At 47.2% G+C, this 26,289-nt stretch overlaps 1 protein-coding gene across 4 annotated transcripts in view; it reads right to left on the reverse strand.

Annotated features, from left to right (window-relative positions):
- Window positions 1–26,289, reverse strand: part of Fndc3b (fibronectin type III domain containing 3B) — a 318,394-nt gene that overhangs the window by 19,235 nt on the left and 272,870 nt on the right. For all 4 annotated transcript variants that reach the window (XM_028875811.2, XM_037206506.1, XM_028875812.2 and 1 more), the window contains 7 exons: window positions 23,866–23,984; window positions 22,235–22,340; window positions 20,998–21,170; window positions 19,494–19,607; window positions 19,143–19,292; window positions 14,727–15,007; window positions 1,074–1,286 (listed from right to left, as the gene is read on the reverse strand). In XM_028875811.2, the coding sequence (XP_028731644.1) occupies window positions 1,074–1,286; window positions 14,727–15,007; window positions 19,143–19,292; window positions 19,494–19,607; window positions 20,998–21,170; window positions 22,235–22,340; window positions 23,866–23,984 (1,156 nt within the window). The remainder of the gene's footprint in view (window positions 1–1,073; window positions 1,287–14,726; window positions 15,008–19,142; window positions 19,293–19,493; window positions 19,608–20,997; window positions 21,171–22,234; window positions 22,341–23,865; window positions 23,985–26,289) is intronic.

Here is a 26,289-nt window from a genome sequence, read left to right on the forward strand (position 1 = left end):
CACTGCCTATCAGTTGTCACTGGCCGATACTGTCTCTACAGAGCCCAGTGTACAGCCATGGCGCCTTCTCCCCGGAACTTCTCTGGATCGTCACCTCCTGACTGCAGAGCAGTGGGCCAAGAATGTGTGTGGGGGAGGGGAAACCCCATGCACTGGAACAGAATGTGGTAATGTAGACAGGGATACAACAGAGGCAACCCCCAGGGTAGCACTGGTTTCATGCTCCAGGAACATTCTGTCTAGTCTAGGTGTGTCCAACTTGCAGCATACATGTGTTCCATGGTAGCAGTCAGTGTGGCCCAACACATTTGCATACTAACATCATGTCATATTGTCAACAAGTTGGACACACCTAGTATTTCACCACTGCCTTGGTTTTATGATGACCCTCCCTTTCACCCGATTCTGATCAGAACCTTTGCTAACAGAATATTCTGTCACCACTAACTTCTGCTCAGCATCTAATTATTCCTGAATACCATTTGGCTGCCTGTCTTCTGATTGGCCATTTTCTGAGGAAATAAAGTTAGGTTAAGTAAGCATGATGTGAAAGCCTGGATTTGATTTCAACATCTCCAAGTGTCTTCTGGGCACGGAGTCTTATAAAAAACAAATCTCTTATTTGCTCTGGTTAATTTGATATCACAGCACCCATAGTTGGAGAGTACATTCCCATCTGTACATCACCCACAGCAATTTCAGATTGGTAAACATGTTTGTCCTGATGGTTACTGAATATTTAAAGAGGTACCATTTCTCCCAGGTCCCATTTTCCTCTGAACTCGTGACTAATATAATGTTATTATACAGTGGGGACTTGAATCTGACAAATTTCTATTTCAATAATTTCTCTCCATCATCTGACTTTATAAAGGGAAAAACATGCATCCATTGTCACGTAGGGAGCCTGGGATCTTTCAAATGCATAAGAACTCCAGAGGGAGTACAGAGGGCACAACGCTGGGTAAAATGCAAGAGGCAACACCTATGTTCCTTCTTTAAACAAGGAGGAAGGAGCAGCAGCAGCCGGACGCCAAAGCCGGGGGCACCAGGCTGCACTTGCTGGGCCTCACCTCTTGTTCCTGTCCTCCAGCTGCAGCGTGTACACCATGTCCTCAGCAGCATGGATCTTGGAGTTGCTGTCTCCCCACTTCAGCTTCAGGCTCTGTGGACCAGATGCAGCACATTCCAGCCTAGGAGGCGAGGGTGGTAATGGCCGAGTTTTTGCTTTAATGAACTGACTAAATGGTCCAACTCCAATTTCATTGATAGCCTGAATTCTGATCCTAGAGGTGAGAGAAAAAAAAAGACAATGTAGGTCTAGGAAGTTGGATTTTCTTCATTCAAAACAAACATTTGCTGGGACATTTACTAAAGCAATTCCCTAAAGCGATGCTGTGGAAGAACAGCTCGAGCAGACCCTGGGCAGCTCAGGAGAAGTTATATGCGCTGTTTCTAAACATAGCAAAACAGTGCATTAGCAAACGTTCCTTAGGATTTTAACTGGAAAGAAGCAGGTTGCTGTCTGAAGGACTCCCACAGACACGCTCTTATGCTGTAGCTCAAGGCCAGTTTTGGCATTAGACTATGCATGAAGAATTCATTAAAAGAACACATTCCCAACAACCTTCAACAGGACCTTTGGCCTCTTCTCCCCTTACCAATGACTCTGCAAGTCCTTAGCCAGAGCCAAGAGATCACCTGCTGGTAGTACCAGGGTATCTCTAGGTATACAGAGCTCTTAACTGGATGCTTACTGTGTGTGGTAAAGATGTATCAATCCTGCCAGAATCTAAAATCTAATAGAGTTAAAATGTATACACGAAACCTTACACAGTGGGATACAATCCCTATTTTCCATTTCTTCTACTTCTCAACTTGCTGCTCAGCCACAGTTTTCCAGAGTCACCGACCCACACCTGCCTGGTGCTCCCCACCCTGAACACCTCTGTGCACGGTGTGTTCCTGAGGCCTGCTCCCACCCCAGGGACATTTCTCTCCTAATGCTCGGAACAGGGGATTCTCCGTTCCGACTCCTCCCTCCTCTTTTTCTATAAATACGAGGCTTGATACAGTTCCGCTTTATTAACAGAATTCTCCAGTTAACCTTATGTCTCCACAGCATCACGCATGTGAAGTCATTCAGGTCTACGGCTTCTAGCTTCCTCCACCTCTCCATCCAGTGGGGCTCTCTCCCTGGATTCCTTGCTAAGTTCATAGAAATCTGAACTCAAAAATCACTGAGTTGACAGAGAAGGGTAATGCTAACAGCTCAAAAAATTTCAATATTTAAATGTGTTTTGAATTTATAATAAATAATATAGTCTAAGGAGAAATATTTAGGGAGCAGTTCACTTTTACATATTTCTATGACTTAATTACTTTTATGTAATTCTCACTTAATAGCGTTTGCTTGTTTTTTTTTTTTTTCCTAGACAGGATTTCTTTGTGTAGCCTTAGCTGTCCTAAAACTCGCTCTATAAACCAGGTTGGCCTCAAACTCACACAACTCTACCTGCCTCTGCTCCCCAGTGCTGGGAAAAAGGCGTGCACCACCACTCCTGGCCTGGTTCTCACTTAGAGCTTCTATTGCTTGTACTTAAATACAAAGTACCACTTAAACATCACATGTGAGGCAAATTCTTCAAACTTAGAGAGTATATAAGTCAACCTAGAATACCTGTAATTATTAGAAAAGAAAGTTTTCTTTTACGTGAGACAGAGCACAACACTCCACCCCTCTTATTCATCTTGGGTAAAGGACACAGCTACTTCAGGACTCTGAAAAGTTAAGTACCAGCTGGCACACGTCGGGAAGTACAGAGTTAGACTCTGTACTCTCACAAACCAACAGTGAGTTTTCCATTTCCCCCCTTTATCATCCCGGGGGGCTGAACTAAGCTTAAAAGTGGGCCTCTGTGTGGAAAGAGCTGCAGAGAAAGATCAGTCCCCAGGATATGTATGGCTCTGAATGGGGTGGGAAATCTCTTTTCCCTATTCCCCCATTTCCTAGACCTTAAGCAATTCCATCTTGCTTACAGCCTAAAGAAGAAAAAACAGATGATCATATCAACTGACAGATTATCTAACACAATCCAACATTGCAATCAAAATGCTCTGCAAACAGAAGAGAGCCTCTTTGATCTGAAAAGGGACATCTAAGACACAGGGCCACAACTACCCTGAGAGCTGTGAGAGAGGAAATACTTTCCCGTTAAGACCAGGAGCAAGGGTTGGCAAGGATGCCTGGTGTGCTCACCGTCCTATTCAGCAGCATTTGTTAAGAATACCAACCAGTTCTGAGAGCAAAAGGTCTAGAGAATTAGAGAAAAAAGAAATGGAATCCACAGGATGCCAATGAAAACATCACAGAGAACCTACCCAAACAGAGAGACCTGGAGTAGTCATGGACAGGACGCTTCACAGCAAAAGTGTCTGCTTTCCTAGAATTGACCTAGAGCCATAATGTGGTTAAAATCCACCCTGGCCCCTGAGAAGCTGAAGCGGGAGGATTGAGGGCCAGCCTGGGCTCAAGTGTAAGGCCTTGTCTCCCAAAATAAATAAATACATAAGGAGATAAAGACAAGCTAATTCTAAAAGTTACATGGAAGGAAGGAAACTGGGCACCACAGATGTGAAAGACAGTAAATGTGGAAGAAAGAGTAGGTACCATCTGACTTTAGGACTCACTACAGAGCTACAGCGCTCAAGAGAGTGTGGTAAAGAGAGAGACACAGATCAGCGGAACTGAAGAGAGGCTCCAGAAATAGACCCACACAAATACGGCCAATCGATTTTTCTGGCAAAGTGTGAAGGCAGCTCAGGGGAGGAAGGACAGTCTTCTCAGCCAACGGTTCCGGGAGCAATTGGATGTCAAAAGAAAAAAAATAAAAACATCAACTTAAACTTCACACCTGATACACTGGCCGAAGATCTAAATGTAGAATACGGAACTTTTAGAAGAAGACACAGGAGACATTGCAATTATCGAGAACTTGGAAAAGAGTTCTCATCTGTGACACAAAAGGCATGAGTGTGACGAGGGACAGAGAAAGGAAAATCTGGGTCTGATTGAAATTAAAATCTTTTCCATGTTAAGAGGATGGAGATGAGCTAGACCAGGAAAGAAGACAGCACATCGGACATCTGACAAAGAATCTATAATCAGAACACACAGTGACCTCCTCAGAGCTCAAAAGGAAGGGTGGAAGATGTACTTCAGGCAGAGTCCCAGGACCACACATGCCTTCCCAACCTCTCAATCTCTGTCCCCCATCCCTAACACACACACACACACACACACACACACACACACACACACACACACACACACGGTAATGGGGGGAGAGAGCAAGCGGGAGGCAGGGAGGAAGAAAACACCAAACAATACAAAACAAACTGACATCTAGAACAGACACCAAGGAGGACATATGGCTGATAATAAGCAAGGAAATGCTCCACATTGGTCATTTGAAAAAAAATGTAAATCAAAACACCAAGATACTATTATAAATTCGTATGTTTATACATATTTGCATGAACATTTGTGTGCCTATAAAATGTGTGCATGAACAAACCAATGAGCTACATTGCTTCTTGAAAAATCCAAACATATATCAAACATTTATGGTCTTAGGTGTTTATTCCAGAGACATATATCAAACATTTATGCTCTTAGGTGTTTACTCTGGAGAAAATGCAAGCAGTTTACAACAGTTTTATTCATCACTTCTGCAACTAGGTGAGGTCTGAGGCAGAGCAAATCCTTATCCCCAGTAGATGGCAGAAAGAAAGGCCACCAGACATCAGGAAGGATTTCTATTATACATGGAGAAGTCACCAAAAATAACAAAGTCTAAAACTTGCCTTTGCTTTTCACAGGCCCTACAAATGCTGCACAGAATTAGTGGCTGTACCCTTCTCTACACCCAGGCCTGAAGGGCAATAAATGCTTTTGCAACCAGGGAGGAGAGCCTTGCAAAGCAAGCCGCCATGCTGAGAAGCTACGATGAGCCCCCCTTCTCAGGAAAAGAGAAGCAGACGTTAGGTCTAGCTCCTCATCAATGCACAGCCTGCACTTTCGCAGACAAGATTTATCTGAAGGTCTCTGCAGTGTCCAAGCCATCATCCCTTCCCTTTCGTTGAGGACAGGGTACATCTCCAGCCCCAGGCCAAGATGTTTCCTGCCATTGCTGGCCCACAGTCCTTCGGGGCTAAGCTCACCCTGTATACCAGGAAGCTCTTTATCCTTTCTTGTGACTTGTGCAGCCCAGCAGTCCTCAGCACACAAAAGGTATTGGGTTGCTTTGGGCTGCTTCCTGCTGTGCTCAACACAAGATGAAATGAGACAAAACCTAAGAGATGAGAATCATTTATAGAATAAAGATGGTTTAAAAAATTAAAGTTTTAGATAGTTTGAATTCACTTACTTCCTCAAAGCCTCCATAGCAGTGGTTCTCAACCTGTGGGTCGTGACCCCTTTGAGGGGAGGGTCCAGATGGCCCTTTCACAGAGGTCACAAATCAGATACCCTACATATCAGATATCTACGGAGGTCACAAATCAGATACCCTGCATATCTGATATCTACGGAGGTCACAAATCAGAAACCCTCTGCATATCAGATATCTACAGAGGTCACAAATCAGATACCCTGCATATCAGATATCTACAGAGGTCACAAATCAGAATACCCTGCATATCAGATATCTACAGAGGTCACAAATCAGATACCCTACATATCAGATATCTACAGAGGTCACAAATCAGAAACCCTGCATATCAGATATCTACAGAGGTCACAAATCAGATACCCTGCATATCAGATATCTACAGAGGTCACAAATCAGAAACCCGGCATCATATCAGATATCTTACAGAGGTCACAAATCAGAAACCCTGCATATCAGATATCTACAGAGGTCACAAATCAGAAACCCTGCATATCAGATATCTACAGAGGTCACAAATCAGATACCCTGCATATCAGATATCTACAGAGGTCAAACAAAAAAAAATCACAGATACAAATCAAAACCTGCATATCAGATATCTACAGAGGTCACAAATCAGATACCCTGCATATCAGATATCTACAGAGGTCACAAATCAGATACCCTGCATATCAGATATCTACAGAGGTCACAAATCAGATACCCTGCATATCAGATATCTACAGAGGTCACAAATCAGAAACCCTGCATATCAGATATCTACAGAGGTCACAAATCAGATGCCCTGCATATCAGATATCTACATTACGATTCATAACAGCAGCAACATTACACTTATGATGGTAGCAATGAAACTAATTTTCTGGTGTGGGGGTCACCCAACATGAGGAACTGTATCAAGGGGTGGCAGCGTTAGGAAGGCTGAGAAGCACTGCTCTATAGTACTTCACATCTCTAGTCCTATGGCTCTCTAACCGGTTACTTGCTGGCATTTAATCTTCCTTTTGTGTAACACACCATCAGCCACCAGTGCCAGCAAGAATACTGTGGTGGCACATGACTCTCCCTGGCTGGGCATGCTTCTCCCCTTGAAAACACTGACATCAGTCACCAGCAGGAATTCTGTGGTGATAGGTTTCTTTGAGAAGTCATCTAACACATGTAAGCAATGGTATCCTCATCAGTAAAAGGCGATGGCACCATGTTCGATGAACTGATTAACGATTAACTAAGATGAGGGAAATGGGGCATATTTCTTAATTTTCAATATCTTCCAGTCTGATTCAACCTGAAAAGTATCTGAAGTGGCCAAAAGCACATTGGTGAACTCCAAAGTGATACTTTATGGAGTTCTTGACACAGTGGCTACACCACCACAAGCCTAGACTTCATATCACGATGCCACGTCTCATTCTAACCACAAGGCCAGAACCTCTGTCTATTTGACTGTTCAGTGGCTCACACTGACCGACATGTGGGGTGTGCTCAGCTGTGTTCAGTGGACATGTGGGGGTGTGCTGCAGCTGTGTTCAGTGGCTCACACTGACCGACATGTGGGGTGTGCTCAGCTGTGTTCAGTGGCTCACACTGACTGACATGTGGGGTGTGCTGAGCTGTGTTCAGTGTCTCACACTGACCGACATGTGGGGTGTGCTGAGCTGTGTTCAGTGTCTCACACTGACCGACATGTGGGGTGTGCTGAGCTGTGTTCAGTGGCTCACACTGACCGACATGTGGGGTGTGCTGAGCTGTGTTCAGTGGCTCACACTGACCGACATGTGGGGTGTGCTGAGCTGTGTTCAGTGGCTCACATTGACCGACATGTGTGGAGTGTGTCGTGCTCAGAGCTGTGTTCACTGGCTCACACTGACTGACATGTGGGGTGTGCTGAGCTGTGTTCAGTGGCTCACACTGACATGTGGGGTGTGCTGAGCTGTGTTCACTGGCTCACACAGACAGACACGTGGAGTGTGCTCAGATATGGGTGTATACTGGGTCCCTTTGATTCAGAATCTTCCTGCATTCCATATTTTCTTGTCAAAATTTGGACCTAAAATGGCTATGAAGCCAATAAAAGGATAATTTTTATTTAAACCACACATTCCGATCACCGATTGCTCTCTGCCAACAAGTAGGAGTATGTTTCTTTTCACTTTATTCAGCATTTGATTCTGAAATGATCGACCTCGACTTCAGAACACTCCAACTATCCACACCTTTACAAGAACACACTGTGTGTCATGAAAACAACTCTCCACATCACTGATGCATCGAGCGGACATTAATTAGTCCTAAAGACAGAGAACACTGGCGTGGAAACTGAGCCGACCAGCTACTAAAAGGAAGCGAGCTGTCTTCTTCTCCAGTGCTACATGAGGAGCAGAGGTGGCCGGAGCCAGGGAAGGACCATGCAGCTACTCCGTTGTTTTAGGGACATGGAAATAATTCCCACTTTCTAAGTTCCTGGGAAGAATAGTGAACACCATACACTGGCTAACAACACAAAGAATTCACTTCAGAGAATTAGAGGAATGAGCTTCAAGTTTTATTAAATTAGTAAGATCTATTCTGAAGCAACAGTAACCCTGAAACTCAGGTAGGATCTACAGATTTATCTTCAATAAATGCGCATTAGATCAGGTTTTGCAACTTAGAGTAATTAAAATGAAATACAAGGGAAGCAGAATATTGCTTCCAAATTAGGAAAGTGATGTAATACTGATCTAACAGTATCTTGGCCAGATTACTGTGAAACATTTTAACTTTCCACAAGTCTATAATATTCATCAGTATGCTAATATTACTGATTAAGTCAAGTTAAGAAGCATGCCTTTTAGACTGGATTGGGAAGACACTATTATAGTATCTTTCTTCTAGATGCCAAATATTTCCTTGCTTCAGAAGGTCATACAGCCTTCCACAATGTACTTTAGACTCACACGGTCAAACTTCCGATAGTAACTATATTAAAAGGAGAATGACGTTCAAAACAAATTGTCCTTCAGGGAGAAGGTGACTGTCCTTAATGGATCAGTCACCCAGGCCTCATGGTGGTGCAAGTGTGGGACAGGGTGACTGTGGTCAGGGCCGGGAAGCCAGGGGTGGCTGGGACCCCAGAAGCAAGGCTAGGCTTCTCACAAGATGCCCTACCACCTACCCTCTAACTAAGAGAAGACAACTGTGGCTAGAGAGAATCTTCTGAAAAGACAACAGAGCAAACAGAACATTCCTTTTTGTGAGGAAAAATGGACTTAGAACAGCTGTTTGGAGAGGTCTCTCGTGAATGGAAGCTGGGCCAGCCTAGGCCACGCCCCAATGCCTCAGTGACACCAGCCTCTTCCCCAGCCTACCTGCACACACACCAGCCTCTTCCCCAGCCTACCTGCACACACACCAGCCACTCCACCAGCCTACCTGCACACACACAGCCACTCCACCAGCCTACCTGCACACACACCAGCCTCTCCACCAGCCTACCTGTACACACACCAGCCTCTCCACCAGCCTACCTGCACACACACCAGCCACTCCACCAGCCTACCTGCACACACACCAGCCTACCTGCACACACACCAGCCACTCCACCAGCCTACCTGCACACACACCAGCCACTCCACCAGCCTACCTGCACACACACCAGCCACTCCACCAGCCTACCTGCACACACACCAGCCTCTCCACCAGCCTACCTGCACACACACCAGCCACTCCACCAGCCTACCTGCACACACACCAGCCACTCCACCAGCCTACCTGCACACACACCAGCCTCTCCACCAGCCTACCTGCACACACACCAGCCTCTCCACCAGCCTACCTGCACACACCAGCCTCCCACCAGCCACCCCCCCCCCCTCTCCACCAGCCTACCTCCACACACACCAGCCTCTCCTCCACCAGCCTACCTGCACACACACTAGCCACTCCACCAGCCCACCTGCACACACACCAGCCTAGAACACGGCGACTGCCGCATTCCTGGCTCCTTTCCTTCTGACCCGACCCATCAACAGCCAGTGCTATCGCGTGCATATGTCTATCCAAGAAGGTAGCGGAGACCTCGTCTACCACGGCAACACTGCCAGGTGGCTGTAGCTTTAGCCCCATTTCACAGACGAGGCAGCAGAGGCATGAGGAGATTCAGCTACTTCTGCAGGTGGGAGACACGAGCGAGGGGCTGCAGCCACAGCCGATGACTCAGAACGTGGCTCTTCCCACAGACACCACCCATCTCGTGACGGGGAAGGTCTTTATGATTCACTTTCAGCAGTGAGCGTGGTGCTCATTACCTAGTAAGAACTCAATAAACGCTATTTTCACCCCCTTCTACTTAGCAAAAATGGGCATAAGTGAGCGTACAAACAAACCTATTTTAATTTTTCGTTGTTCAGCAGATCAGTGTGAGTCAGACATATAATGAGGTTGTAATCTTAGGTGACCTCACTACCAGATCGGGATGGAGAGAGGCAGCTGCAGTTCCCCACATCACCCCAAACACCACCAAGGCAAGACAGATCACTGCTGTGCAAAGAGAGGCCACCAGGAGACAGACTGTCAGGATAATGAAGGAGGCCATGGAAGCCACGCTGGCAAGAGTGGGCTGACCAGGGCGGTGGGACTAAGGTGGCTGCCATTACGAGGCTCCCCGACGGGGCCCACTAGGCCACGGTTCAGAAGTGGGGCTCAGACACCTATCTTCTCACCCTGCATATGCACTGACACTTCCGGGCAGAGGTTTTCACACTTAAACATGCTTCTCATGGAAGGCTAGTTAAACTAGAGTCCAGGTCCTACCCCTAGACTCACTTTTTATAGGATACTATAGGACTTTTTATAGGATACTACTCTCATTAATAACTGCCACCAAGTTTTATCCATGACCCACTGACAACCAGTCATGAGTCCTGAAGTTGTGTTTGGCATAAAGAGTTGGACAACAGGAAAGTGTTCGTACATGGAAGAAAGGAGTTTGGATTCTAGTTTCAAATCTGCCTCTACTTCCTGCTGCCGGGGATCTGTGCACCTTGGTGTACTTGCTAAAATGGCAATAATGGCACTTACTCTGCAGTCTGTAAAAGATGGTGTTCCTTCTCAGGGCCAAGCTTCATATCCAAGATGCATTTTTTCTCTCTTCCTTACATTTTTTTTTTACCTAATCAATTTGTGTGTGTGTGTGTGTGTGCGTGTGTGTGTGTGTGTTTGCAAATATGTCACAGCACACGTCAGAGAACCATTCACAGAGTCGGTTCCTTTCTTCCTCTACGTCAGTTCTGGGGTTAAGGTCAGGTCCACAGCTTTGGCAGCAGGCACCTTTACCTGCTGAGCCATATTACTGGCCCTAACTTTTATCTAAAATTCTTTTACTCTTGTAATTTATTTGTTAACTTATGTGTATGCCACATGTCTGTGGGTGCCTGCAGAGTCCAGAAGAGGGCACTGGGTATACTGAAGCTGAATTACAGAGGACAGATGGCTGTGAGCCACCTGATGTGGGTACTGGAGCTGAACTTGGGTCCTCTGCAACAACAGTACACACTGATAACTGCTGAGCCACTTCTTCAGCAGCAATTTTATTTCACTCTTTATTGATTTATTTATTTGGGCAGAGACTCACGAGGTAGCCCTGGCTGGCCTGGAACTTGCTATGTAGAGCAGGCTGGCCTCCAACTCAGAGAGATCCACTTGTCTCCAACTCTAGAGTGCTGGGATGAAAGGCATGTGCCACCATTCCGAGCTTATCCTTTCTCTGCATGCAAAGCAGCATGTTTCCCTAGGACATTTTCATACACACTTGCTTTTGCTTGTCCATCTTCCTGCCCAAACTTCCGTACCCCCAGTATCTTCCCCTTTACTTTTGTTATGTGTTCTAGTCCCCTCCCATACGGGCAGTTTCTCCCCTATCCAGTGTGCTGGCATCTGCCCACTCACCCCCACATAAGCCGGAGAAGCCAAGACCCACTCCTGAGCGGGGCCTCCTGTCTACTTTTCTGAGCCTGGGTTACCTCACTGATTTCCCAGGCCCGGGGTGAGACCTGATCTTCTGCACCTTCTCCAGGAGCTCCACCGGTGCTGCTAACCCTGGACAGCACTCCTGAGAAGCACTGCTTGAAAAGTGCCTTTAGATCTGAGCAGGTTCTGATGAAGTTCAAGGGGCGAGCTGGACTGCCTGGCCAGCCGAAGCTGGACCACTGCCCTGTCATGGAACTGCTCATGTCCAGGACAAGATGGGTGTCACCAGCTGACCCCAAGCCGCTCTCTGCTTATGGTCTGTGACTCTACTTGGCAGGACACATGCAAAGGAAATCTGTTTTCCATTTTTTCTCTTCAATCCAAAGCACAAATTTAATTTCTGATACAGTTCTAAATGTAAATATAATACTTTTAACAATTGCTTTTTAATTCCAGTCCAATTTCTAATACAGGTTGTGCCAGCAAACCCTTACTGGGCAGTGCTCACAGCACCAGGAGACAGGTCTGCTGGAACTCTGCTCTCTGTCCCAAGGGGTCACTACAGATGCACAGTCTAGAGAGAATGACAGGCAACTCCTATACTCACAGATAAACACAGGGGGCTGGAGAGATGGCTTGGTGGTTAAGAGCACTGGCTGCTCTTCCAGAGGACCCAGGTTCTAGTCTCAGGATTAAAACTGTCTAAAACTTCAGCGGATTGGTGGGCATTGCATGTACATTGTGCAGACATACATGTAGGCAAGACACATATAAAAATAAAGACGCAAGTTCTTTATCTACACCTCATACATGGTGATCATCTTGCCTGTATTTTAACCAACTTATGGGATAGAAAAAGGTGAGGGAAAGTTGACCAGATCAAAATTAAGCTCTTAGATTTGTTCTGAAACAGTCATTGCCAGGGCTCACTATAATTGCTATAACTGTTTCTGAAACGTAGAATCGGACAGCTAGGTGTTGACTAGACTTCTGTATACAGTATGCAGATGTACTCCAGAGGCAACCACCTCACCAGCTGAGCCCCTCACCAGCCATATTCCCTTTTGCTCACTTCTGACCCGAGGTCCTACTTTTGTGTGTGTCTAAGGGTTAAGCATGGAACCCATGGCTGCATACACTCTAAGCAAGGACTGAGCCACAGCCCAGACCTCACTAGTGCCACCTGCTTCCATTAGTGTTACTATAGTGAATCACAGACCTCCGTGTGTGCAATGCTCCTTTCATTGCTGACCACCTGTTCTCCAAAGCTGTCACTTAAGTGTCCTTGAGATCTTCAAGTGCTCTCTAAACCTGCCAGGCACACTGGCCAAGAGGACGCTCAGCAGTGAGCATGTATAAAACAAACAAGGAAAATGCTGTCGCTGTTCTGAAAAGCAAAACAGGCTTTTGAATTACGTAGAAAAGAGATATTTGGAAAATGAGAGATGGATGATCGGAAACGCCAGGATGGAGCATCTGGACCTTACAGCTGCTGAGCTGCCTCCTTCTTCAGCTTCTGGGATAGCAAGGAGAGTCGAGCACATGGCTTGTCCTGCAGCATCAGGAACTGAGTTCGAGTCTCAGAACTTATGTAAAAAAAGCCAAGTGATGGCTGTGTCTTGTAATCCCAGCAATGGGGAGGTAGAGATGGGCGTGGACTTAGACTCACTGGCCAGTGCTGGGGGATGTCTTTCTGTATGCTGTGAATATATGCTGCTCCCATTGGTTAATAAATAAGCTGCTTTGGCCTATGGCAAGGAGGAGTCTGGGGAGATGCCAGCAGTAATTTAAGATGATAGAGGTAGCCAGCAAGAAGCCTCTGAATAATTATTTTATAAGCAGCCAAGGGACCGTGGGGCCAGGTGGGACTGGAGAAAACTTACAACTACAGGCCAGCCACCTGAGACTAAGCAGCCAGCCCCAGGTGGGGGGAGGAGCCAGCACTTGGGAGGCAGAGGCAGGCGGATGTCTGAATTCAAGGCCAACAGGTCTGCATATTGAGTTCCAGACCAGCCAGGGCTACACAGTCTCAAACTAAACCAAATCAAACTAAAACCAAAACAACAAACAAAAAACAAACCATTCAAAGCCAAACGAACCAAGGTGGGACCACCCGAGGAAGAATAACTTCAAAGATCCCTCTGGTTTCTATAAGCATGCACACATAGGCACATACATGTGTACATACACACACACACACACACACACACACACACACACACACACGATATGTACGCATGCACATACATGCACGCATATACATACAAGTGTACCCACATGTGCTCACAATCTCAGACTAGAGAATGAGAAAGCAGTGCAGAATATGAGCAGTCTGGCTGCTCCCTTCCGCCATCCCAGCCCCCAGGAAGCAGCAATTTTGTTGGAAGAGGATTTCAACGTGACAGATTGTTGGACACCAACTGTGCCACTCCTGGCTCAATTGTAAGCATTGGAATTATTTGCTTATTTAGTCCTTACCAGATACCTGCCTGGGAAATCATCCTGTTTTCCTCTTCTTACAGGGGAACAGGACACAGAGGAGACCTGGCCTGAGTCGGCATCCCCACCTGCCAATCCAGAGTCTGAGAGCAGGAGCCCCGTGGGGCCACACGTGATTATCAAGACTTGCTCTCTGGATCTCTCCCAGTGAGATGTCCTGCTGGCTGCACTTGAGGCTTTGCCTGACTTATGTTGACTTGGAGAGAGTGCAAAGTGTTTTGAAAGTCTGAAGGGCCAGGCAGGAGAGACAGTGGGCAAGTGGAAGTCTTTCCCCCCAGCATGAGGAACTCAGAGGGAGAAGGATTACCCATGTTAGCTGATGTTACACATGGTATGTGATGTCACTTTTCTCTGTCCCATTGTGGAATTCAGAGTGAACTCTATGACATGCGCTCTGGGACCCCTGTGTCTGCTCTGGGGAGCCAGCAGAATGGGGGTGCCTGGCTTTAAGGTTGTCAGGAATGTGGTTGCGGATGGAGTATGCAGCCAGATGAATCACAGAAAAATTACATGAAGGAAGATGGAAACCAAGGGGATAGGAAGGGAAAGTGATTTCATGTGTGAGGTGGAATTAAGGGAATTTAATCACTTTATCCTATTAGAGCAATATGAGCTTTAAGCTATATTTCATTTAGTCTATTTCAAATCCGTTGAAGAGGAAGGGCTGGAGCATAGCTTTGGAAGGATTTTCAGTTCTGGGATGGCACCATGGGCTAGTCTTTCACACCCCCTTTTTACACTTGCCAGTGTGGAGTCTCTGCAAGGATTTTCAGCCCTGGAACTGACACTGTGGACCAGGTCTTTACACGAGCTTTGTGCACTCACCGGTATGTAGTTTCTGGAAGGAGGTCCTTTATCACGTGTGTGGTAGTATTGCCCACAGTAATGCTAGTGTCTCCGAGATCGATGTTGTAAGCGATGATTTCAGATCCATTATTGCACGGCTCTTCCCAGTTCAGTACAAGGCACACGGAGGGCGAGTCCAGGTGGGCAACGAGGGGCTCCTCCTCCAGGACACACAGCGTGGACACAGGGTCAGGGGCAGAGGCAGGTGTCTGGCAATGGACAAGCTCACTATACGGCCCTGCACCTGCTGGATTAAAGGCCTGGAAAACAGAAGAGTGCAGCCAAGTCACATGACACCATCAGCACATGCCAACACCTCCATATAGCAAATCTTAACTTTGTGTGTGTGTGTCTGTGTACACTCATATGTGTACATGCATTTGCATGAGGAGGTCAGGGGTCATCCTTAACTGTTCTCCACCTCTGCCCTGATGTCTAGGGTGGCACGTGAACATCCAGTAGGTTCCTCAGTCCCACCCTATTCCTCCTTTAAAACCTCACCATATTTCCTGCCATCCTCCCCAGCCTGCAAGCTGTCCAGGGTACATCCAGAGTTCCTGGGAACATCTGCTTCCAAATCACCGATGTCCTGCTCATCAGACTCTCTGAAGTCTCCCTAGCCCAAGCACCTTCTCTCCACTTAATGTGAATACCCTCCCTGGTACTGCACTGACCCTACCCCACAAGTCTGGACCCACAGTGATTAGAAGGACATGGTAATACACAAGTCAGGACCTACTTTGTTTTTAGTTTATTTTTCTTCATGTGTATGTGTCTGAGTATATGTCACATGTACAGGTGACTCATGCGGTCTTGGAGCTGGAGTTACAGGTGGCTGTGAGCAATCTGACATGGGTGGTGGGAGTCGAACTTGGGTTCTCTGGAAGAACAAGTGCTTTTAGCACTGTTCTCCCTCCAGGACTTTTAGTTTGAAGCCTTCAATAGCCTCCATCTTCTTTAGATGCACACAGAGACCCTGTTTGGTGCTCCTACTGCACTTCAAAAGCGCCGTTAGCACTTGCACTTCCTCGGTCGCTGACACTTTCATCGGCTCAGCCGACCTCCTTGCTGGTCCTCACAGACATCTACCTCAGGACCTGTACCCTTGTGTCCTTTCTCCCAGACCCTGTTCATCTCAGGCCTCTCTGCACGCCCTTGCTGAGCATCCTACTTCATCACCCCACTTATCACAGACAGAGCTCATTTGTGTGTGTGCCTGGTTCAATGTAACATCTCTGAGAACACTTGAACAGAACCACAGAGTTTATTTAGACATAAATTTATCACAAAGACTTGAAGAATTAAGATCAGTGAAAGCCAGGGGTCCTTTCTGCAAGGGCTTTGCATCACCACGTAGCAGAAGGGAAGCAAGATGGCTTTTAGAGTCGGAGTTCTGCTCAGACTTTGAGTCCATCATTTAACCGCCTCAGCGGTCACATGGGTTGGCAATGCCAAGCCACTGAATGACTGGCCAGACCGTACCGGTGAAGCGGTGGTAAAGTCACATAGGCCAACAGTAGGCATCTTAACTTCCAGCTGCGAAAACCACAAACAGAGCAACAGTTCCCAACCTTTTCTACACTCTTTATTCTGAGCTAGCTTTGGACTCACAGGAGAGCTACAGGAAAGCTAACTACTGCACAGCTCTTACCATGCCTCCCCTAATACCCTCATTTCACACACCAGAAACTAATGATCAAAACAGGCACTTGGAGCTGGAGAGATGGCTCAGCAGTTAAGTGCTGAGTTCAATTCCCAGGACCCACATGACAGCTCACAACCATCTGTAACTATAGAACCTCTTTGGGCCTATGTGAGCATTGCATGCATGTGATACACAGATAAGCATTCAGGCAAACACCCATTCATATAAAACAAAAATAAATAAAAAAATTAAAAAGAAAAACCAATCTAGAAACTATCTTTGGTACTGAACTACTAACCACCCAAGGCCTAATACAAACCTCACCACGTTTCCCAACAATGCTCTCTTCCATCTCAGGATTCTGTCCAGTGCCCTACTTCCCTATGCAGGCTCAGCTGTACTCTTTCTTGGTTCACACACTTCTGAGTCGAAGTTTTCAAAGGAAACTTAAAGGCATCATTTACTAAGCAATACTACAGCCATGAAGCACAAATACCTCTTGTGAATATTTATTTGGTAATTCTTTTGTGTGTGCTCATGTTTGGGGACATTTGGGACTGAATTCAAGGCCTAGCGAGGATGGTTCTACCACTAACCAAGACACTTAACTAACATATCCCCAAGGAACAAGACAAACATTCCTGAGCAAAACAAACCAATGTTTTAAACTTTTAAGAAAAAAAGAGAATTTATGAAAAATGATTTTTTGGAATGTCAAATATTCAAAAGAATATCCAGGGCTGGCTTGACCACACAGTAATGTCAAGTGGCTGGAATTAGCAATTTGTATGTGGTCCACAGATACCAAGAACTAAGTAATGCTGGAAGAGAGGGGTGGCATTGTGAGAAGTGCCGAGACTCCTTTCAAAGGGTCTGTTCATTCCATGACAAGCTCAGACATTTAAAAACATTTTCTACCCCCGGCTGCTAACAGAGAAACGGGGCTACTATGCAGCTTCTATTTTGATCACTCTTAAAAACAGTCTGGGGAAGCCAATACTGAGTGGCAACATGTATCCTCCAGGAAAAAGGGAGGACACATTAATAGACAGCTAAGCTGAAGAAGCACAGGGCGGGCGCGAGCTCTAACGGGACAGCAGACAGCTCTGCATGAGGACCTGGCCTGGTCCCATGTGTCCTCAGTGTACCCTCTTCCTGTGCCTCAGCCTCACCGACACGAAGACCAGATGATGTGGTATGGCACAGATTCATTGACAAAGCGCTAATGACGTGGTGGTGGTCCATTCACACAGGAATGAAGGGCACCGCCAAGGAAGGTGTTTAATGAGAAATGTTTAAGACGAGGCAGGCTTCCAAAATCAAGGGAAAAGCCCCGGTTGATCTGGAAAATTAATTTACAAAAGGATTATCTTCCATAACAAGGCCAGGGATGTTAAGGTATGTCTACCAGGCCATCTGCTGCAGAGCCCAACATAGGCGGAAACGTAAGCTTGCCATCTTTTTCTTTATCTGCTGAAATCTAAATGTGCTCGGAGACGGGCTGCCTTAAGGGCCACAAGTGCAGCTGTTGAACCTTCTTTGTCTCCTGATCTGGGACTCTGTGACAATCAACACTCCTAGTGGCAGGCTAGGACCCTTGGCTCCTGCCTAACTCTGCTTGTGCTCCCAAACGGAAGCTTGGAGGTGAGCAGCCTTGTGTCTGGTCTTCCTATGATGGTCAACGTGAAAGGCTACCTCCCCTGGGAAATGGCCTCTGGCATGTCTGTGAGGGCAGATTTACGTTAACAAGCGAGGTGGGAAGGCCTGCGTGGTGCCATCCCCTGGTGCTACCCTAGACTGTGTACACAGAGAAAGGGAACTGAGTATCAGCGTGGCCATCACCACTCTGCTTTCTGACTGGATGCGACTATGACCCGCTGCTTCAAGGCCCTGCTGCCTCCATTTCCTGCCAGGCTGCCCTCACTGCACCTAAGCCGTGGGCCAGATTAACTCCTTCTCCCTTCCATCGGCAACAGGAAAGAAACTAAGGCAGGAGACTAGCTCAAATGACTGAAATACTGGTTTTGTGTTTATAGCTCAGCTAACAGCTGGTCTATCTGAATTTCCTGTCTGTGTACCAGTCCCAGGCCACTTCACACACAAGTGGAATTCAAGAAAGTGCGTCTTTCTTGAGGAATTGGGGAGCTGCCCCGTGGGTCTAGGCCACTTGTCCAGTGTGTTGGAAACCAGCGTGGAAGATCCTGCTACTGAGGAGAGCAGAGAAGAATCTGGTTTTGCTCTTACAGGTTATAACCTCCTAGGAAAGTGAAATCAACTGTAAACCACCAAAGCAAGCACTCGGTATGTGTGTATGGAGCTGTTTATATGTGCAGATGTGCCCACTGTGTGTGTGTGTGTGTGTGTGTGTGTGTGTGTGTGTGTGTGTGTGTAGGGTACAGGTCAATATCAGGTGTCTTTTCCTCTGTTCTCCATCTTATTTTCTGAGACAGTCTTTCACTGAAGTGGAGCTCACTAGTTTGGCTAGTGGTTGCCCAACAAGGTCTCTGGAGCTCACCTGTATCTTGCCTATCTACCCCAATGCTGGGGTCACAGACAAGTACTATTAACACCTGGCTGTTATGTGCCTATGGGGAGTCTGAACTCACGCCTCCTTGTCTGTGTGGCAAGTACTGTTCCAAGGGCATCATCTCCCAGTGCACATAGGATTCTTTTTCCTTGTGAGCCCTCCCCTACAGCCTTTGGTTGGGTTCCTGAAGTACCTGTCAGGGAATCCCTGAATAGTCACCTACCTGTAGTCTGCAGCAATACTGTGCAGCAGGCAAGAGATCTTGTATCTCAAAGCAGGTATCTGGACCATGGTAAATGACTTCTAAGGATTCTTCATCTTCGCCCCATTCCAACCTGTACTCAGAGATGTCGGCTCCAGGGCTTTCAGGACTCTGCAAGGCACACGTTTGAAGTCAGTCATTTCACTGAGAGGAGCCAACACGCCCCAGGGTGGTCCAATGCACATAAAGGAGAGGGTGACACAGCTTCCTCTCACCTCTGACCACCTCCACAACTGGAAATGGTGCAACCAACTGTCAACTTAGTGTTTGGGGGTGAAGGCAGAAGCCACGGAAGCGATGTACCCAACTCACCTCCCAACCCACCAACACGCATCCGTCAGGCGTGAAGGACAGACAGGGTGCTCTGCACTGCCCTGGGGGCCCTGCAGCCGTGGTGATTTCTGACACATCAGAGTAGGGCCCGTACTGAAAGAGAAGAAAACATATGTTTGCATGAGAGGATGGTCTCTGCATGGGTGTGGATCTAAAACCTTACAATAAAGGAAGCCAACAGTATCATAATACAATTGAATACAAATTCTACCTAATGTTCTGTGTCCTGGCTGCTGGCATCCCCCTCCTTTTTTCAGACAAGATCTTGCCATACATGGTTAGCCTTGAACCCATGATGCTCCTGCCTCAGTCTTCTGAATGCTGGGATTTACAGGTATGCCTACCACGCTCAGCTGGTTACTCGTATTTTCCATTTTGAAAAGTAACACTGCTGTAATGTATTTTCTGAATGTCCTTGGGCCTCATGTGACATGTCTTTTCTTCGTATTGTCAATGATCAACATATATTGTGAATTGGCCTTTTTTTCTTTTTAAATAAATTTCATCAATTAATGAAGTGCAACGACTTTCATGGAACTCATCTGCACGTACCACTGAGGCTTCGGGACCTCTGGCATCACCTTATCCTTTTACATCTGTGCTCATCTCTGACACTCTTTGTGGGCCACCTACTCCTCCTATATGTTCTTAAAATCCACATCACTCTACCACTTCAAGAAAAAAAAAAGAACAATACCTCTGTGGATTTAATACAGAGACATATCCTTTCAACTTCTGACCCCCACTCCAAGCGCCCCCCTATACCAGATGAACAAAAGGGCAGGAGGAGGAGACTTGTAGAGTTTGCAGAGGAATCAAATAAAAAACCAGTAAGCTGCCCCCTCCTCAGGCCCCACCCTACTTGTCCAGAACTAAGCACCTCGAGGCATAGACAATGTTTCTGGGGTGTGTGTACATTCACGTGTGTACAGTCCATGCACATGTGTGTATGTGTGGAGGACAGGAGACAACCTCTGCTTCCACCTGGCTTTCTGAGACAGGGCTGGACCCCACTAGGCAGGCTAGACTGTCTGGCCAGCCAGCCCCAGGGATCCTCCTGCTTCTGCTTTCCCAGTGCAGAGATTACAAGTGTGCTCCCTCATGCCTAGCTTTTTAAAATGGAGGTCTCGGGCTCTAACTCAGTGTGTACGAATGCTCTCCTGACTCAGTCTCCCCAGTTCCCCTAGAGAACTTTTACTAGGACTAATTCCTACAACTGATGAAGTTTCTGAGAGAATGGAAATTCTTTCATGAATTATCAAACACATGCGCAAATACACACACACACACACACACACACACACACACACACACACACACAATCTTCATGGAAAGATTGAGAGAATCAGAAACTCTGTAGTGCTGGGCCAGCAGGAAACCGTGACAGCATGGCTTCTCAGACAGGATCTTATACACAGTGCAGCGACTGTCAGCCTGGGACACACTCCTGAGGAACTCCAGGTGGGGGTCACCTCACACTCACCCCTCCATCATTCAGAGCCCGCACTCTGAAGCGATACACAGTTCCAGGGAGCAGGTTGCCGACAGTGCACTCCAGCTCGGGCCCGTGGTACACCTCTGAAGCTACGTCTTCAGGCTCCGTCATCTCCACGCTGTACTCGGAGACCTCGCAGCCACGTTCAGATGCAGGGACATCTGAGGATGTAAACATTTTTTCATCTTTGAGCATTTTTTTGGAGTCCTTTTTTAACTTTATTTCATTTTTATGTGTGTGTGTGTGTGTGTGTGTGTGTGTGTGTGTGTGTGTGTATGAGTGTGCACTGTGTATAGAGGCCAGAAGAGGGCAGTGAAACCTCTGAAACTGGAGCTACAGGTGGTTGTGAGACACAATGCTGGTGCTGGGAACTGAACCCGGGTCCTCTGCAATAGCAGCAAGTGTTCTCTCAACCACTGAACCATCTCTTCAGCCTGAATTTTCTGGATTTCCAGCTGACTGAGTTACATTTGATTTTCTGTCATTACTTTTCAAGTATGTAGGCGGTGTGTCCTTTGAGTTTCTATGACAAGAGCAGCCTCCCAATCAAAACAATGAAAGAGCTTTTGAATGATCAAACTATCCAAAGCAAATTCATTTAAATGTTCCATTACATTAAAAAGAACCCAGGAGTAACAGGAGCACTTGGCAAACCTTCACACTTCCACAGAGAAAAGGATAGGAAGGAGGGAAGAGAAAATCTCTTCAATGTCAGATGTCACACTAGGTCTGCAGGACCCCAAACTGGCCTGTTATTTTATTACACTCTAGACATAAGTGGTGACCCAAATGTCTGCTAATGTTCTCCACATCTACACTTGCAATGTGCACACGGAACAGTGCGAGGCAATGCTATGAAAACACCAGGCCCCGCTGAGGAATCTGATGCTACTCTGAACCATTTCTTAGTTCAGTCTCTAAATTTGCACATTTTCTTCACGTGCTGAACAATCCAGGACAAGGCAGCTCTTCTGGAACTTCCTCTAGAAAGGTGACCTCTGAAAGGCAGAGTAGCAACAGGATGTGCAGCACCCGCGGGAATGGGAGCATGAGCAGTTGAAGGGTGTGGGGTGAGGGAGCCCCGAGGTGCCCAGGTCACAGAGAACACAGGTATGCCAACAGGGAGCACAGCTTTAGAAGGAAGCGCTGGAGCCCAGAGACGAAGCACCGTGTCTCTATCTCCCACTGTCCTGGTTGAGGCCAACATGAAGATTCATTCACTCACCCCACTCTAAGTGGACTTCCTTGTGCTTTGGTCTACCCAAAACCCTCGGTGGTCGGCACTGACCTGGCGCAAGGCTTAGTGTGCGAACAGGGAGACTTTCAGAACACTGTGGGAGAAACACCGGAGAGACCATTGCTTAGTTACTGTGAAGTGCTCACATCTTATCTACCAGGCTAATTCTATGTCACAACTGGAAATGGGACCAAAAGGAGTTACACAGCAGATGTGTGCCAGCCATGGATTGAACTCTTCAGGAGGGGCCACGCCTGGCTGAACGTCTAAGGATGGGCTCGCTCTCATCGCATACAATGCTGGTTATAACAAGCGTGGCTCTCTCTCATGTCAGATCACCCTAAGCACACTTATTTCCCGTTACACCAACATTAGAAAGACCCTTCATGAGGATGCAAGAGAACACAAAACAGCAGCTGGATAAAGTTAAGAATGGTACCCTAAATGGCCAGCCAGTCACAGAAATGGCAGAGGAGCGGTCAAAGGGAGCACGCGCCCACCAAGACTGATGTTCACAGCAGTTCTATCAACGCTAAAGTAACTAGGCCTCCCCTTTGTGGGATCTGGCTGTGTAAGGCTGGCGGCAGGGCCAGATAGCTCCAATTCTTCCCAGAGCAGTGATGTGTGGGAATGACCTCTCTGCCTTCAAGGAATGCATATGCTGACTCACACAGCCCCTCACATGGAGGTATCCCTGATGCTCTACGGCTCTGGTCTGCATATACTCCGAAGGATGCATTCCGGGCAGCCCCAGCACTGTATAAGAGTGTTCTAATTGGAGGGAGTATGTCTAGATTGGAGCTCTAGACACTGAGGAACTGCTACGCTATACATGGGCAGTGTGTGTGTGTGTGTGTGTGTGTGTGTGTGTGTGTGTGTAAAATTCAGGAAAGTGATAAGCCTTATATTTAATAATTAATCTGCTACTGGGTGACTAGGTACCATGTTTCTTTCTTATCATTAATGGTTTTTACATAATCTACAGTGAAAACACTTTTATCACAGTGCCTCTTTCGTGAATGTCAACATTACACCCACACTCTTATTTCAAGAGTACTTTGTATGCATTTATTAGATTATATTGAACCTCTGAGCACTGTGTGTGGTAGAAACTGAGTCTTCTGACATGCCACCTGGCTCTTCTACAGTCAAACAGACAGAGATGAGACAAGGCTGCTGCCTGCAGACCTGCACTGGAAATTAATCACTCAACAGCAGAAATGCAATCACCAGATTTCTATTGTTTTTGCAGTCGTCTCCCAGCAGGTGGCAGTCAAGAACCTGCAGAGCTGTGCTAACAGACCAGCACAGCCCTGCAGGTCTTGACTCTGGTCTATATATTTTCCTCCTTGAAATGACTGGGGTCTCCCTTATTTAGTTAATGCAAATCCTAACAAGTTTCATCTCCCAGATGTAACTATCTCAGTCATCCAAGTGACAAATGACCCGAATGCATCAGAATGCTGCAGAGAATCATCTGGGTAAGTGTAAGTGGAAAGACGATTTCCGCATCCAGACGAGACACTGGGCAGGCAGCGTCAACAAGACACATTTAAACTGCAGCGTATTCTGGTGTCACGGTCTGATCAAGGGGCCTGCCGTCACACTGATGAACCAACCTGACTGTGCCCACCGGTGCTGATGCAGCAGACGCGCAGTTTGTACAAAGTGCCCGGTTTCAAGTGGGTGAAGACATACTCCGTAGCAGACCCGCTGTAGGCCACTTCCCACTGACCAGCTGTAAAACGAGACGGGTGTGAGCTCAAGCCTTCTGTAACACAGTCCCCGTTAGAAACAGTGTCTGGGGCAAACACCGAGCGCCTTCCACGGAAACCCAGCATCCCTGACACCGATTCACATGGTCACTTTTCATGACCGCTGTAACACTGTGGACTATGGGGTCGGGCTGTGGGAAGGCACAGGACACAGAGTTGGCACAGGAGGAGGGGACAGAGACAGTGTGGAACAGCTGTGAAATGCCACAGTGAGGAGGCCACAGGACCAGCTCTGCCGGTGCTGTCCACATGGCCCGGGCTTCCAAGAGTCTGGGTGCTGCTGAGGCGCAGTCAGCCACGCTGTTCCTTACAGACCGAGGTCTTGGCAAAGGCCTGCTGTCTTCAAGGAGCCCAGTTCTGAAGATGTGCCCAGTGGTGAGAAATCAAAGGGGGACACTTGGAGTGACTCGGGTTGTCCCAGGTTCTGAGACTGAAGGAAGCAGATGGGGTGGCTGGGGTGTGTCCCCCAGGCTGACGCCCACTGGGAAGAAGTACCTGGAAGCCACCCCACCATGGCCTGCTTCAGCCTCAGGCGGCAGGGATGTCTTCTCTCTGTTTTGTTTCTATAATGTGGTTTCTAGTTGCCCATCTACACAAGTCCATTTCTCCACAAGTTGTTTTAGGGAAAATATGCTCACGCTATTCTACGGTGTTTTATAAATGAACTGCCACAGATCCCTTCAGCTGCCTATTATGTCAGACTTCTATCCCCTACCTGTGGCACTGGGCCGTATTAGGTCAGAGTTAGGATAAAGCCCCATGGGAACTGGGAATTTAGACAGTGGTGCTTGAGTTACGGGGAGACACCCTGCACTGAGGGACAGCTGGAACAAGGACAGATGAAGAGATTCTATTACTCACCCCCAGGTACTGGCCAGCTGCTGATGCTAACGTAAAATAGCACCCACTCTTGCACTGACTCAGTACCCGAGGGAGCCAGGACAAGGAAAGCAGACTCACACTTTCGCAATAAGTGACTGTCAGGCCCTGACGTCTCTCTCAGTCTTAATGTAAGCACTAAGTAAGCTCTTCAGTACAGAAACTGATTTCATGTTAAGAACAGCTGTGCCCATCTCCAAGAACTCTATTTTCAGCTTAAAATGGTACTTGACAGGCTTAAAAACAACAACTCCAAGCGGTTGTGGCATTCAGAACAAAAGCAAAGAGAATCACTTGTTCCCCGTGACTCAGGGTTCTCTCTTTTGTCATAGGCATGCATACTTTAAAGAGCAATGACGGCAGCCTTATTAGGCCATGTTTGAAAGTTCTGACAACTCTATCTTTTCCTATTGGCGCCCAATGAGTTTTATCGGAAAGAAAGGCAAGAGCATTTCTAGGAACTCTAAATTAGATTTTCACTTCTTACACTGTCCCACTAAAGTTATTGTGTGTGGTAGGGGCGCACGTGTGCGGTGGGTGGGGGGCGCACGTGTGCGGTGGGTGGGGGGCACGTGTGCGGTGGGTGGGGGGCGCACGTGTGCGGTGGGTGGGGGGCACGTGTGCGGAGGTGGGAGGCGCACGTGTGCGGGGGTGGGGCGCACGCGCACACTCATGTATGTCAGAGCACACATGGGGTGTAGGAGGACGACTCTGTGAAGCTGGTTCTCTATCCACTTTGACACGGGTTCCAGGGACTGAAGTCAGGTCATGTGACCTGGTGACAAGCCCCATGGCCCTACTTCAATCCTTGTAGTGAGACTTCCGATGAGAGTTCTAACTCTAGTCACAATGGAGACCAAACATGTCATGACAGTCTGACCGATCGCTGGTCACACTGACGTCCTGTCACTGGACAGGTAGACTGCTCCTGACCCTGCCCACAGTGTCCAGAAGTGTGGCAGGTTAGGGGAGAAAGCCCCAAATTTATTTACCCTGTAGTTTCATAATTGACATAGAAAAACAAAAACAAAAACCTCCAACATGTCAAAAAACGGGAACTTCAAACAGAATGAACTGTGGTGTCTGAAAGAGAAAACTGTACTCAGGGGTACAGTTTGGTGTAGAGGGCTTGCCGAGGTAGGGTGCTTGAAAGAAAAACAAACTCAAGACCAAACTCTAGTGAGAAGGAGGGAAGGGAGATGATAGCTAGGTAGGTAAGTGGATAGATGGATAGATAGATGGATGGATGGATGGATGGATGGATGGATGGATGGATGGATGGATAGATAGATAGATAGATAGATAGATAGATAGATAGATAGATAGATAGATAGATAGATAGATAGGCAGGCAGACATGTAGATGGATATGCCAATGCTTGGCAGGCCT

The sequence above is a fragment of the Peromyscus leucopus genome, chromosome 6 (assembly GCF_004664715.2).
Source record: "Peromyscus leucopus breed LL Stock chromosome 6, UCI_PerLeu_2.1, whole genome shotgun sequence".
Lineage (NCBI taxonomy): Eukaryota > Metazoa > Chordata > Mammalia > Rodentia > Cricetidae > Peromyscus > Peromyscus leucopus.